Source organism: Balaenoptera acutorostrata, chromosome 9 (genome assembly GCF_949987535.1).
Source record: "Balaenoptera acutorostrata chromosome 9, mBalAcu1.1, whole genome shotgun sequence".
NCBI classification, from domain to species: Eukaryota; Metazoa; Chordata; class Mammalia; order Artiodactyla; family Balaenopteridae; genus Balaenoptera; species Balaenoptera acutorostrata.
The window spans coordinates 46,652,558-46,664,977 of NC_080072.1; the positions used below are offsets into that span (position 1 = coordinate 46,652,558).

The window sequence follows — 12,420 nt, forward strand, 5'->3', positions numbered from 1 at the left end:
ACAAGCTGGAGGGGCCAGGCCTGCTGGGGGAGCCCTGTCTGTCCCCACGCAGCCCTCTCCAGGACCCGGCATCGGGCCGAGGTTTGGCTGGCTGAGTCCCCTCCGGGCAGTGTCCCTGGGCTGAGGGGTAGGGGCTGGGGGCAGGGCTGAGGTTGGGGACCAAGGATTCCGTGGCTCTCACGCCGTGCTCACCCTCCCTCTGCAGACCCTGCGGGGCACATCATTGACCTGGTAAACGGCCAGCTGCCGGACATCAGCATCTCCGAGGAGGACAAGAGGAAAAACCTGGCGCTGCTGGAGGAAGCCAAGTCGGTGAGTGAGCGCTTTCTGACCCGCCGCGGGAGGAAGTCCAGGAGCAGCCCCGGCGACTGCCCGTCAGGTAGGACGACAGGTGGCCGCCCTGAGCCCCTCCGACGGGGGCGGGCGTTGGGGAGGGCCCCAGCCCCAGCTGCAGCAGGAGCCCTGCTTCCGAGGGGCGGCCCTCGCCGCGCCTGCCCCCCCAGGCCTCTTGGGCCCCAGGAGGACTGAGCCTCGTGGAGAGGATCCTGTGCGGAGAGGGCATCTCGCCCCGTATCAGAAGCTCCGAAATACTGACCCAACTCTAGCCCAGAAGACTCTGCTTTCCATTTTTTTGGGGGCCTATGTGTGACCATTGTGTCTTCCTGCTTTGCCAAGAAGTGCTAGCCCATATGACACCCGTGAACTTGACCTGGGCTCCCCAGTCCCTGAACCCTGCCTGGAGAGAAACCCTCTGTGTGATGCCCGAGTGCACAGACTCCCAGGCCACCCTGCAGGGTTGGAGTCTGTGTGGTCTCCCACCATCCCCAGGAGGCCCTGCTCTGTGGGGCACCTCCTCTGCCAAGGTCAGGAGAGGCCGGCCCTGGGCTCACTCTCCCTGACCTCACAGCTGTGCCCCGGGAAGGACCCTAGGGAAGGGAAGTGTGGCCTTTGGTGTCTCTCTGGAATTTCTGGATTAGAAGAAAGGTTTTCTGAAATTCTCCTGCTATCCCTTTGGCTAAAGTCTCTCTTTTTTCTTGAGCAAAAATTTGGGGCAGTTAAACAAGTCAGAATGTACTTAGGAGGGAAGGGGCACATTTGAAATCAGAGCCATCCTGGCAAGTCTAGGAGGTATAGCCTTTGAAGCTGTACCTGCCAAGCAACGCCAGGTCCTCTGTTTCTAGAAGGTGCTTTGGGGTGAGGCCAGGCAGACTGAGGGAGTGTGACCCCAATCACCCTCCCTCTCTCCCCCAAATGACTCCAGCACACCACCACCCCGCCCCCCCCCCCCCCCCCGTTGGGCTGGCAGCAGGGAGGCATTGGGCTGTGGTAGGAGCCTTATATGGAGTCCAGAATCAGCCCCTGAACCTGACGAGGCAGACCCAGTCCCCAGAGGCGAGAAATACCTAAAAGGATGTCTTTGTTAGGCTGAAGTCCTGAGCCTTCATGAATGCTGGCCAATTTGTGTCTGTCTCCACAGCTGTTTTCCCAAACCTCAGCCCCGGAGCTTCTCCTGGGTTCTCTCAGAGCAACTCCCTCACCATCCCCAAGCGGCCTGGTGAGGTCCACCTCCCCCCCCCCGCCGAACCCCACAGCATTGCCCACTCTGGCTTCCCGCCTTGGGTGGCAGCTCAGTCCCTCCCCTGGGCCCCCAGGACTCCTGTCCTGCAGCCTTCCCAGTCAGGACCCCCGTTTGGCCCCCCTCCCCAGGGGCCTGGCTGGGCTGCCTCAGAGGAAGGAAGATGTGCTTTCTTTTGGGGTTTCAAGCTAGCGTGGGGAGGTAGGCCTAGCCCAGGATGAGGATGGAGGGAAGGGGGCTATGGCTTGGGCCCTCTGCCCAGAGAAGACCTGGAGAGAGGTCACCTCAGAGCTTATTTGCAAAGGCCTCTATTTGGGCCACTCTTTGTGTTTTGACTGCTTCCCTTTCATTAGGCTGCGTTCAGGACCACAGCCTCAGCTCAATCAGGGTAGGGGTGGGGTGCCAGGGAGAGCAGCCTACCCTTGTCAGAGCTGCGGAGCAAGCTCAGGCTCGGGCCAGGCAGCCCGGGTTCAGATCCCAGCGCTGACACTCCGGCTGTGTGGCCTTGATTTCCCTCTGCCCCGGCCTCCTCATGTGGTTTCTGTGATGATTAGATGGGGGCTCCCCACAGAGCCTGGCATTGTGAGAGGTACTCAACAAGCACGGGCATTACTGGCTCCTGGGCCCAAGGGACCCAAGGGAGGACATTCTGGGGAGGTAGATGCGTTTTTGCTAAAGGGACAGCTGAGGGTCTGGGGTGCTGGACATCACTCGCCAGTGTCTGGACCATTTTAGGTTTGGATGCGTGCAGTGGCCCAGTGTCCCCTCTGCCCGGAGCACCACCACAGGTAACGGGGCACCGTTTGGGGTTTCTATGTCAACTAGTCTCTCCTCTTACCCCTTAACACCTGAGAGGCCCTCCATGACCCGCTGGAGGCGAGGGTGCTGGGTGGGGGAGACATCGACACCACTGTAGGGGTCTCCTTGAGGGCGTTTCAAGAGGAGATTCGGTCTCTTCACGTTGCTGACTGACTCGTGTTTACTTTCTCCCGCAGAAGGGGGATGAGGCCGCAGTCTCTTCACCTCCCCTTGGCGAGCCTGTGAGTTTGAGGTCTGCCCAGTTTGGATGATTTGAGTGTGGGAGACACGGTGTCCCAGAAGCCTAGGCTGGCCCTGGGCAGCCTGCCAGTGGGTGTGCGTGAGTGGAAGGTCAAGGCTGCAGAAGCTAGAAGGTTCCTCTGCCCTATGGTGACTGGAAGTCTGTGGTGGAGGGGGTGAGGCGGTGGGATTCAGTGGGGATGACCTCCATGGTGGTCCTGCCCATAGTCCTACACTCCCAGTCAGGCTGCTGCCAGAGACCAGGGGGACCACCGGGCCCAGCAACAGCCAGGCGAGACTGTTGCCCCCGTCAGCTCTAGTGAAAATTGCAGGAAAGCTCCAGCCCCTGGCTGGGACTCTTCCTGGGGGCAGCCTGGAAAACCTCGTCTTTGCTGATGAGCAAAAGAAGAGCCCCACACCTGCTTAGAACCACCTGCTCAAGGTGGTGTCAAGGGCAGCATAGAGTATAATCTCATCTAGAACTGGGTCTGGGCTAGAGTCCTCTGGTAGAGTTTCAGCACACACACAAGACAGCCACACAAATACCCAGACAGACCCACAAACCTGCACCTCACAAAGCAGGTTTCCCTTGGGAAACGAAAGAAGAGTACAGAATCTTAGAACTTCTGAACAGCAAGCTATCAGCTTTGCAAGAATCCCCTTATTCAGGGATCTGTAACCTCTTCTGGATCATAGAACGCTCTGAGAGATTGTTGAAAGCTATGGACTCTCTTCCCAGAAAAATACATACAACACACAAACACACATATACATTTGTATATAATTTCAGGGAGTTCACAAACCTGATGGGAAATCTGAATCCCTAAGAGTTAAGGGCCTTGCCAGGCAGAGCCAGGACTAGAATCTGGGGCAACAGAGTCAAAGCCAAAACCTGTGGCTGCCCTCCATTCCACTGTCCTCTGCAGTGCCTAGCCCTTGGGAAGTTCTTGGCAGGTTTTGAATGGCAGGTCCCCTTATCCTGTCTGTTTTACAAACCTCAGGCTTGTTTGTAGGTCCCCTTTACCGGCTCAGATGTGACTGAGAAGTCCTCCCTTTCTACCTAGCCCACACCTCTCCAAACCTCCCCACCCCTACACACACACGCACGCACGCACGCATACACACATACACATGCGCACGCACACACACACGTGCGGGTCCCTTAGCAGGGTCCATGGGGATAGAGACCCCACAGCAGAGGTGAATCCACCCTTCTCCCCTCCAACCTGCCCCCGGGGTCCCAGCTCTACCTTGTCTCTTTCAGAATGTCCTCAAAGGGCTAGCTGACCGGAAGCAGAATGACCAGAGGAAAGTGTCTCAGGGCAGGCTGAATCCTCGCCCTCCCACAGCTGAGAAGTCCAAAGAAATTGCAATAGAACAAAAGGAGAACTTTGATCCCCTCCATCGCCCAGAGGCCATACCCAAGGGCCCAGCTTCTGGCACAGGCAGTGGTGGGAAAATGGCCCTGAACAGCCCCCAGCCTGGCCCTGTTGAGAGCGAGCTAGGGAAGCCGCTTCTGAAGACAGTCAAGGAGGGCAACCCTCTGCCCAGAAGCCCAACCCAGGGCTCTGGAGGGGCGGCTCCCCAGTCCCCCCAGGGGAAAAGTACAGTTGGAGAGCCCACAGGGTCCAAGGTTGGCTCCAAAGCTGAGCTGTGGCCCCCTGCGTCCCGGCCGCCCCTGCTGCGGGGTGCCTCCTGGGACAGCAGTCCCGAAGAACCCGGCCCCCGGCTGCAGAAAGTGCTTGCCAAGGTGCCGCTGGCAGAGGAAGAGAAGCGTCTTTCAGGCAAAGCTGGCAGCAAGCTGGCCAAGGCTCCTGGACTTAAAGACTTTCAGATACAAGTGCAGCCAGTGCGGATGCAGAAACTGACCAAACTCCGTGAGGTGGGTTCCTGGGGGCCTGCTGGGCAGGGTGTGTGTCCAGATCCCCAACCTGGGCTGAGGGTCTCTGGGCCGGGCTGACCTGGGCCTGGGGTGGGGCAGCTGTGGCCCAGACGTGGGCCTTGTGGAGCCCTGAACTTCCCCACCCCGATAACCAGCCCACTGGGCAGCATGTCCTTCATAAATATCACCTTTCGTGCTTTTACCCTGTTCACTCGGGTGAGGTCAGCTGGTGTAGAGCTGCCACACAAAGCCACATTTCAAGGGGAAGGTGGGTATATGGAAGGACACATGGGCCCTGAGTCCTGGGCTGTGTTTTCCTCTCTAACTGGAGCTGGTGGCTCATGAACAAGAAGCCTTTGATGGAGCGCCTTGTCATGCCTAGGATGGGGCAGGGATGGAATGGCTTTTCCCTCCGTCTTGCCCCCCAAGCTTTCCTTCCTGATGCCTGTTAACAAAAGGCCTCAAATCCAGCCAAACATGGCCGTGAGGGGCTGCTCCCTCTGTGGTGAATTTCTTCTAACACCCCTGATGTCCCTAACTGTCACTGGCTGTCAAACCAGGCACAGCTGTCTCTCATGGGGCTACTGCCCTATTCGTGGAATGACTGGGGGGCATCCAGAGATGTAGGGGGAGAGAGCCCAGGGTGTGAAGAAGAGAAGAGTTTAACAGGACAAAGAAATCCTTACCCAAGCCCCACTTCCCCAGAGGGCCAACGCAGGCCACAGGCCAAGGCAGCCGGGACTCCATGGGGTGGAGTTGGAGTTGGACGAGGCCCTCCTGGCTCCCCTACAGAGAGGGCGTGGGACAGGGAAGGAAAAGAGGCACTTGACAGCGGTCAAGAGCAAGTGCGGGGTTGGGGGTCTGTACTAGCAGGAACGCGTTCCAACCGTGGCCACTGTCCTGCACAGAAGCCTTCTGCGTTGAAGGCTCCGGGGGAGCTGGGGCCTGGCTGCTGAGGTTAAAAACATTATACACGGAAAAGCCCACCTAGCCAGGAAGACCTCACTAACTAGCGGGTCAGCACAGGCCTGCCAGGGCCGCCCCTGGTGGGCCGCAGCCCCAGACCCCTGGGGAAGGTGACGCCAAGGAGGCCAGACAGGTATTTGCCTTCACGTGCCTCTGGCAGCAGAGGCCAGGCCCAGGCGACAGGCCACCCCCAGACCCCTGCCAGTTCCTCTCTGCAGCAAAGAAAACCACAGAGAACCTGGAGGCCCCATCCCACTAACCCCTGCCCTGCGTCTGACCACACCTCCAGCCCAAGCCAGGGTGCCGAGAGCTGCTTGGTTGTGAGCCTCTGGTTAAGGAAACAGGTCAAGGGCCCTGGCCCATGACTTCCATCTGGGCCAGAGCTCCCTCTGCTGGCCCCTTCCTCTCCTTCACCCAGGAGGAAAACCGTCCAAGTGGCCTTTGCTACCGGGCCACTGAAAATCCCCTTAGAAGCACCAGTCACAGGCCCAAGGAGCTCTGTGTGGCATTTCCCCTTGGGAGCACTGGTCTTGGACTTGGAACAGGTGTGAGCCTACCTGTGCCACGTACCTGCCATCAGCATCCCCATCTCTCCTTGGCTCTGCTGGCCGAAGCCCCAGGCAGCAGTGGCTATTGGCCTGCTGCCTTGGGACAGCAATCTGCAGGCCTCGTTCGTCTGGAGAGTTTAACAGCTCAAGATGTACCATCACAGGCCGCTGAGGAACTGGGGGCAGGGGAGGCCACACGTCCTGAAGGTGGGCACTCACTGCCCAGAATAACAAGGCAGGAAGCTCCAGGCCGCTCAGAGCACAGCCATGAGATCACAAAGATTGTTTCCATCTTTGGCGGCTCCATGCACACCCAGGGGACCCTCCTATCCCCAGAGCCCTGGGCTCTGCTTCTGTTTGTCCTCCAGCCTTCAGCCACCATGTGGCTGGCAGCTCCCTTGCCCTGGGGCTCGCAGGCTTGTTCAAAAAGCCAGCCATGCGAAGGACCATTCCTGACCCAAGGAATGGGGCGCTGATGGTGGGGTTTCCAGCACCTTCACAGGCTGGGAGAGGAGCGGTCTTCCTGGTGCCCCTCAGATGTTGTGACTGTCCCCGCCCCGAGTGCTGCCCCGTGAGACTGAGGGGTCACAGCCATAGAACCGAGGCAAGAGTCCAGCCTGAGGTCACCATCTGAAACGTTGTCTTTCTTTTCCTAAAAAGGAGCACATCCTGCTAAGAAATCAGAACTTAGTGGGGCTCAAGCTTCCAGACCTTAGTGAAGCGGCTGAGCAGGAAAAAGGTAGGTGGGATCGGGGAGATGCTCTCCTCAGGCTGGGGCTAGATTCATTTTCTCCAGATCAAAGGTGAACGTGTAAACACTGCACATCCTGTCAGGGCCTTTGTCCATCCCAGTGGCGAGTGTGGGCCGGACGCAGAGCAGGCCCTCAGTAAATATTTGCAGATGGATGAATAAGTGAATCAGATGGCATTTCCTGCCCACTCAGAAAACCTCTAAACTTGTCTTCTTCCAACCAGCCCCCCTTCTGGACCCCTCCAGCCCTCCCTGAGCCTTGTTAGCACTTAGTGGGTCTGGAAGGGTGACCCAGGCTTGAACTTCTGTTGCTTCCTTTTCCTTTTCCTTTTCCTCTCACACCCAGGAAGCCACCCAGATAGAACAGTTCCTCTTTTTGAGACATCAGAGTCATCTCTTGCTTTCTAATCTGCTGTCACTACAAAGTCCAGACCCCAGCCCTTCCCTCCTGGTGGCTGCAAGGCCCCACCCACCCACTTGCCAGACTCACCTTCAGAAAGTAAGACTTGGGGTCTCTTGCCTCACCTCCACCCCAACTCCCATCTCCTGACTCACTTCTCCTGATGGCTCACGCTACTCCTGGTCGTTCTCAGCATAGAAACCGTCTGCTTAAGGATTGTTCTGTGGCTGTGTCCAGGGTGCCACCAACCATGTTGGAAGCCCCTAGTCTGAAATATAGTAACTAACACCTACCTATTCCACATTGACAAGAAGATTCCCAGAAGTAAAACATCCAACAATTTTTTTTTTTTTTGGCAATCCAAATTTATTGAACTACTGATGCTAAGTTATGCAAAATTGCACTACTTTAATTAAGGCTTTTAGTTTACGTTTGGCCACCTCAAAAGGAGTTGTAACATTAGGTTGGTCAATTTAAATACTGTGGCTCCCTGTTGGATAGACACACAATGTTTACACCTAAACGTTAATGCATACAGAGCAACAAGGCATTGTTAAATAAAACAGCAATACTGTTTTACTGCAACTTAGGCCTTGTGACCAATTACGCATGATTAAAATTACTTCCCACATTCACATCCACAGTACTCGTCCACCATTTAACATCTCAACCAAAACGATTACACATGTGAAACAATCACTAACAGGTAAAAATTCTAAACCTGTATCTTTGGTATTGCAAATACACTTATGCATGAGCAAGCAGGGGATTCACAGTGAGAATCTACAGCTGCAGAAGCCTGAAAATGATTTACAAAAATTGTTAAATCATTACAAGATTGTTTGAAAATATACACTTCTTGTTGTAGACCCCCACTGTACACACAACTATAAACATTGTTCCCTATGTAAACAAAAAAGGAAACATATAATACAAGATTTGAAAAGTCTGGATATTTCCTTCCCAACAGATATTAAAGGCAACGTCTTTAAGACATTATACTGAAAGGACTATCATATTTTAAAGACAAGATCACTGTCTCCACAGATTTTTAAAAATTAAAAAACTATATAGCTGTGTTAAAGTGCTTATTTGTACAATACAATGATAATGACCTTGAATTTATTTTTTAAAAATTACAATAAGCTACAAGTATCAAAGAAGTGAAGTTATCTGGAGTAGTCTATATAGGAGCTCTTTGGACTTTCTTCTATTATGCTAAAATAGTGGTGCTTTTAGGATTTACATTATTGTACTCTCCAATACAAAGTATGGGTCGTGTTAAAGTATACAGTACACCATTTTCATACATGTACAACATTGGTGGATGAAAAATGTCTCTTAGCAGTAATACTGGATTGTAGCCTCTGGTTTTACCAGCTACATACTCTAGGAGTATTATATAAGTAAAAATCTTTCTTGTGATACTGGAAAGTGATTAGAATGTGCAAACTGATGTGGTAGCTTTCATCCGCCTTTTAAAGGGTACCACCACAGAAAGTCCATTTAAGATGTTGGTAGGTTTAACAAAGTTGGAATGCTGGCACTGTTGAATTGGGCAACAGTTCTTCAGACCTGGCTCAGAGCTACAATGCATTTAGTATATTAAAGCAGCTGACATGATGACTTTTTGCGGGCCTTCCCAGGCACTGGAGTTTTTCTGTTAATTGGCCACACTAGGTCATAAAAGATCTCATTAACATTTATTTTTGATTTTACAGAGGATTCTAAGAATGCACAGTTGTTCCATTGTCTTGCTAAATTTTGACCTTGTTCCTTTCCTACAACTCTTTCATCTTCCAAGTCACACTTATTACCAACCAGAATCATCGGAGCATCATCAGTGTCTTTAACTCGAAGAATCTGTTCTCTCAGATCTTGTAAATCATTAAATGTGGACTGCGCTGTGATGGGATAAACTAATGCAAAGCCTTGTCCGTTTTTCATGTACAAATCCCTCATTGCTGTAAACTGTTCCGTTCCTGCAGTATCCAAGATTTCAAGCATACACTGTTGTGCATCTACTTCAACTTGTTTTCTGTAAGAATCTTCTATCGTAGGATCATATTTTTCAACAAAAATTCCTTGAACAAATTGTACAGTCAGAGCAGATTTTCCAGCTCCTCCTGAGCCAAGAACAACTAGCTTATACTCACGCATGTTGCAAACTTGTAAAATCTAGTACTTCTCGCACTGTCACCGGGTCCCCGCAGTCAGCGTCGCCTCGCGCTCCCTCCGAGTCGCTGCTACCGGCGCCGCCACCCCGGCTGGCTTACACGCCTGACTCTCCAACAATTTTTTAAAGTATTAATTTAAAAAACTTAATCATCTTTAGATGAAATCTTTGGAAAAATATGATATACTTCTCTACTTTTAATTTCGAACTTGTTTATTAAAGATTTAAAACCATAGGAAAAGATTTATCCTAAAATTTCACCCGCAACCCCATAAATTCTGAAAAAGCAACAGTTTCTATTCTTTCCAGTATTTACCATTATTTATAATTTTTTCACAATTGATTTGGTGGTGTAGATGTAACATCCTGTTTCTGCCTTTTTTTTTTTTAAGATTTAATTTTTGGCTATGTTGGGTTTTCGTTTGCTGCGTGTGGGCTTTTTCTAGTTGTGGCGAGCAGGGGCTACTCTTTGTTGCGGTGCGCGGGCTTCTCATTGCGGTGGCTGTGGAGCACAGGCTCTGGGCGCGCGGACTTCAGTAGTTGTGGCTCGCAGGCTCGGTAGTTGTGGCACACGGGCTTAGTTGCTCTGCGACGTGTGGGGTCTTCCCAGTCCAAGAATCGAACCCGTGTCCCTTGCATTGGCAGGCGGATTCTTATCCACTGTGCCGCCAGGGAAGTCCCCTGTTTCTACTTTTAAAATACTTATTTCACGACTAATTCCATTATAGTTTGACTTGTCCTCATATTTATCATTTAATGGGTACATAGTTTCCTTTTGTATTGATGTATCTATTGTTGGGTATTTCAGATGTTTACAGTTCTTTTAACTATGATTAACAACACTACTATAAACAACTTTGTACTTGTAGGTTTTTTTTCTTTCTTCCTTTAAGTTACTCCCTTGGGATAAATTCTCAGGCTTGAGAGTCACGGAGTCAAAGTGTAGGAATATTTGTAGGAATATTTGCATTTACCAAATTGCCCCCAATGGGTGATGCTCCCTGTAGACTGAGTGAAGGGTCTTCTCACTAAACACTACCTGCACTAGACTTTGGTTTGCTTTGCTTTTGCTCCTTATTGGCCAGAATGTAATGAGAACAAGATGATCCAAAATAACAACAATTACTACTATTAGTAGTAGCAGTGTGAAATACCATTCCATTATTACTTCAATTAATTTGCCCAACTTAAAATTTTAAAATATTTTTTTCTTAATGGGTGAATTAACTATTCATTTCTTTACTCATGTGTTCGTTTGGGTCTTGGGTTTTTTGTTGGTCATACATGTAGATGTTATAGATAGTAACCGTTCTTTGGCTGTATTTTTTGTCAATACTTTTTCATTTTTCTTTTTTTTTTTTGCCTTTGAACAAATTTTGTATTATTTTAGAGAGATCATAAAGTTTTTATACAGTAATTTTAGCCTATCTTTTCCTTTGAAAGTCTTCTATTATTTAAATCATTATAAAAATATTACTTCTCCTTAATTGGGATAGCAAATCTATTTTCTGGTAGTTTATCTACAGTTTGATTTATTTATATTTATTTTTCTAATACCTCTGAAATTTGTTTTAAGATATAGGTATTTGAAGACTTAAGATTCTGTTACCTCAATAATATTTTAATAGTGTTTATATTTCTTATTACATTGTGGCTTAGATAATCATACACTGCATCTTTTTTTAATGTATAGCAAAGACTGGTTCTGGGCCCTTGATTCTGTTTTATTCTGATCAGTACTGTACCATTTTAATTACTGCTGCCTTATAATATGTTCTAGTGTACAGTGGGTTACTTCTCCCCCATTGCTCTTCTTTTTCAGAGTATTCATTGTATTCTAGATACAAAGATTCAGTGCAAATTAATAGAGCAACTGGACAAGAATTCAGGAGATTGGAGCTCATGGCCAGACACCACTTAACGGTGTCTGGTATCTTTAAATATGTTCCTCAGCCTCTGTGGGCCTCTGTTCCCTATTGGACTAGGACACTTCAGAAAACTCTTAACTCTAACCTAAGATTTATGGATTCCGGGTCTTTTCCAGTTTTGCCTCTCACCTACCTATTCTCTAAGTGAAATTTATGTCATCTTATACAACATTTTAATTGTGATTGCTTTAAGGCTACACACTGGATTCAGAACTGTCCTAGTTTTGTTTGTTTTGCAGTTCATAGATTTTTCAGTTATTTAGTTTGCAAACATTTAGTTCTCATTCAGGCACGTGGTTTGTCCCTCTATTAATTTAAGTATTCCTTTCTTTTTCCTCTATTAGATTTAAGGATCTTTGTACAGGTCTTCCATATCTCTTATTGAGACAAATTCTACATGATTTATATTCTTGCTTATTTATGAAGAAGACTTTTTTCATTAGATTTTCCTAACTGATAATTAGTGTCATAGATGAATGCTGCTTGGTATTATACATGTTTCTTATATAATAAATATTACTGTTAACAAATGGTAGAGTGATTACAATAGTGGTTAACTAGCATTATTATTATAACTATGGTGATTACCATGTACCAGGACCCATGCTAAGCATTTGACAGTATTTCGCTTAATGCTTACAACAACCCTGAGGGGTGGGTCTTATTATACCCATTTTGCAGATGAGGAAATTGATTCAGGGAGATTAAGTTCACATGGTAATTAATTGCTAAAGCCAAGATTGGAACCCAGATGTGTCTAAATCCAAAGGCTCTTGACCACTTTGCAAAATACCTCATTTTTTCACATTCACAATCTGTTATTTTGTTTTATCAGATTCACTATTTGTCTTAGTTGTGTGCTTGTGCATGTGTATGTGTCTTTCTCTTGTATATCTGTATATGTTTTATTATTTTGGCAACATTCTCTAATAGGACAATGGTGATAAGGAGAACTCTTGCCTTTTTTCTGTTTTTAATTGAATTTTTTGTGTGTTTTTCTTTCAAGGACCATGTTGTACCTAATTATTAAATAGATGCACTATTTTAACTTTTTATTATTATTTCATATTTATATTATCACTAAATAGAAAAATATAATATGTAGAAAGATAAAATATATAAAATATAAAAATATATTATTTCATGTATTACTTT

General features: G+C 48.7%; 2 protein-coding genes across 7 annotated transcripts in view; one reads left to right on the forward strand and one right to left on the reverse strand.

Moving 5' to 3' along the window:
• Positions 1 to 12,420, forward strand: part of IRAG1 (inositol 1,4,5-triphosphate receptor associated 1) — a 118,212-nt gene that overhangs the window by 58,672 nt on the left and 47,120 nt on the right. Inside the window, exons 4-8 of one of the 5 annotated variants that reach the window (XM_057553344.1) lie at positions 165 to 379; positions 2,312 to 2,364; positions 2,572 to 2,616; positions 3,879 to 4,496; positions 6,671 to 6,749. In XM_057553344.1, coding sequence (XP_057409327.1) covers positions 165 to 379; positions 2,312 to 2,364; positions 2,572 to 2,616; positions 3,879 to 4,496; positions 6,671 to 6,749 — 1,010 coding nt within the window. The other 4 variants (XM_057553345.1, XM_057553343.1, XM_057553342.1 and 1 more) reach the window with 4 other exon arrangements.
• On the reverse strand, positions 8,646 to 9,321 carry LOC103018737 (ras-related protein Rap-1b-like). 2 transcript variants are annotated; one of them, XM_007174928.1, is made up of 2 exons: positions 9,266 to 9,321; positions 8,646 to 9,139 (listed from the first exon to the last, which is right to left on the reverse strand). In XM_007174928.1, exons 1-2 carry the CDS (start codon positions 9,319 to 9,321, stop codon positions 8,767 to 8,769), a joined length of 429 nt encoding a protein of 142 aa, XP_007174990.1. In that variant the 3' UTR covers positions 8,646 to 8,766. The 2 variants fall into 2 exon arrangements, with proteins under 2 accessions (XP_007174990.1, XP_007174991.1); XM_007174929.1 differs by having other exon boundaries at positions 8,646 to 8,998; positions 9,140 to 9,321.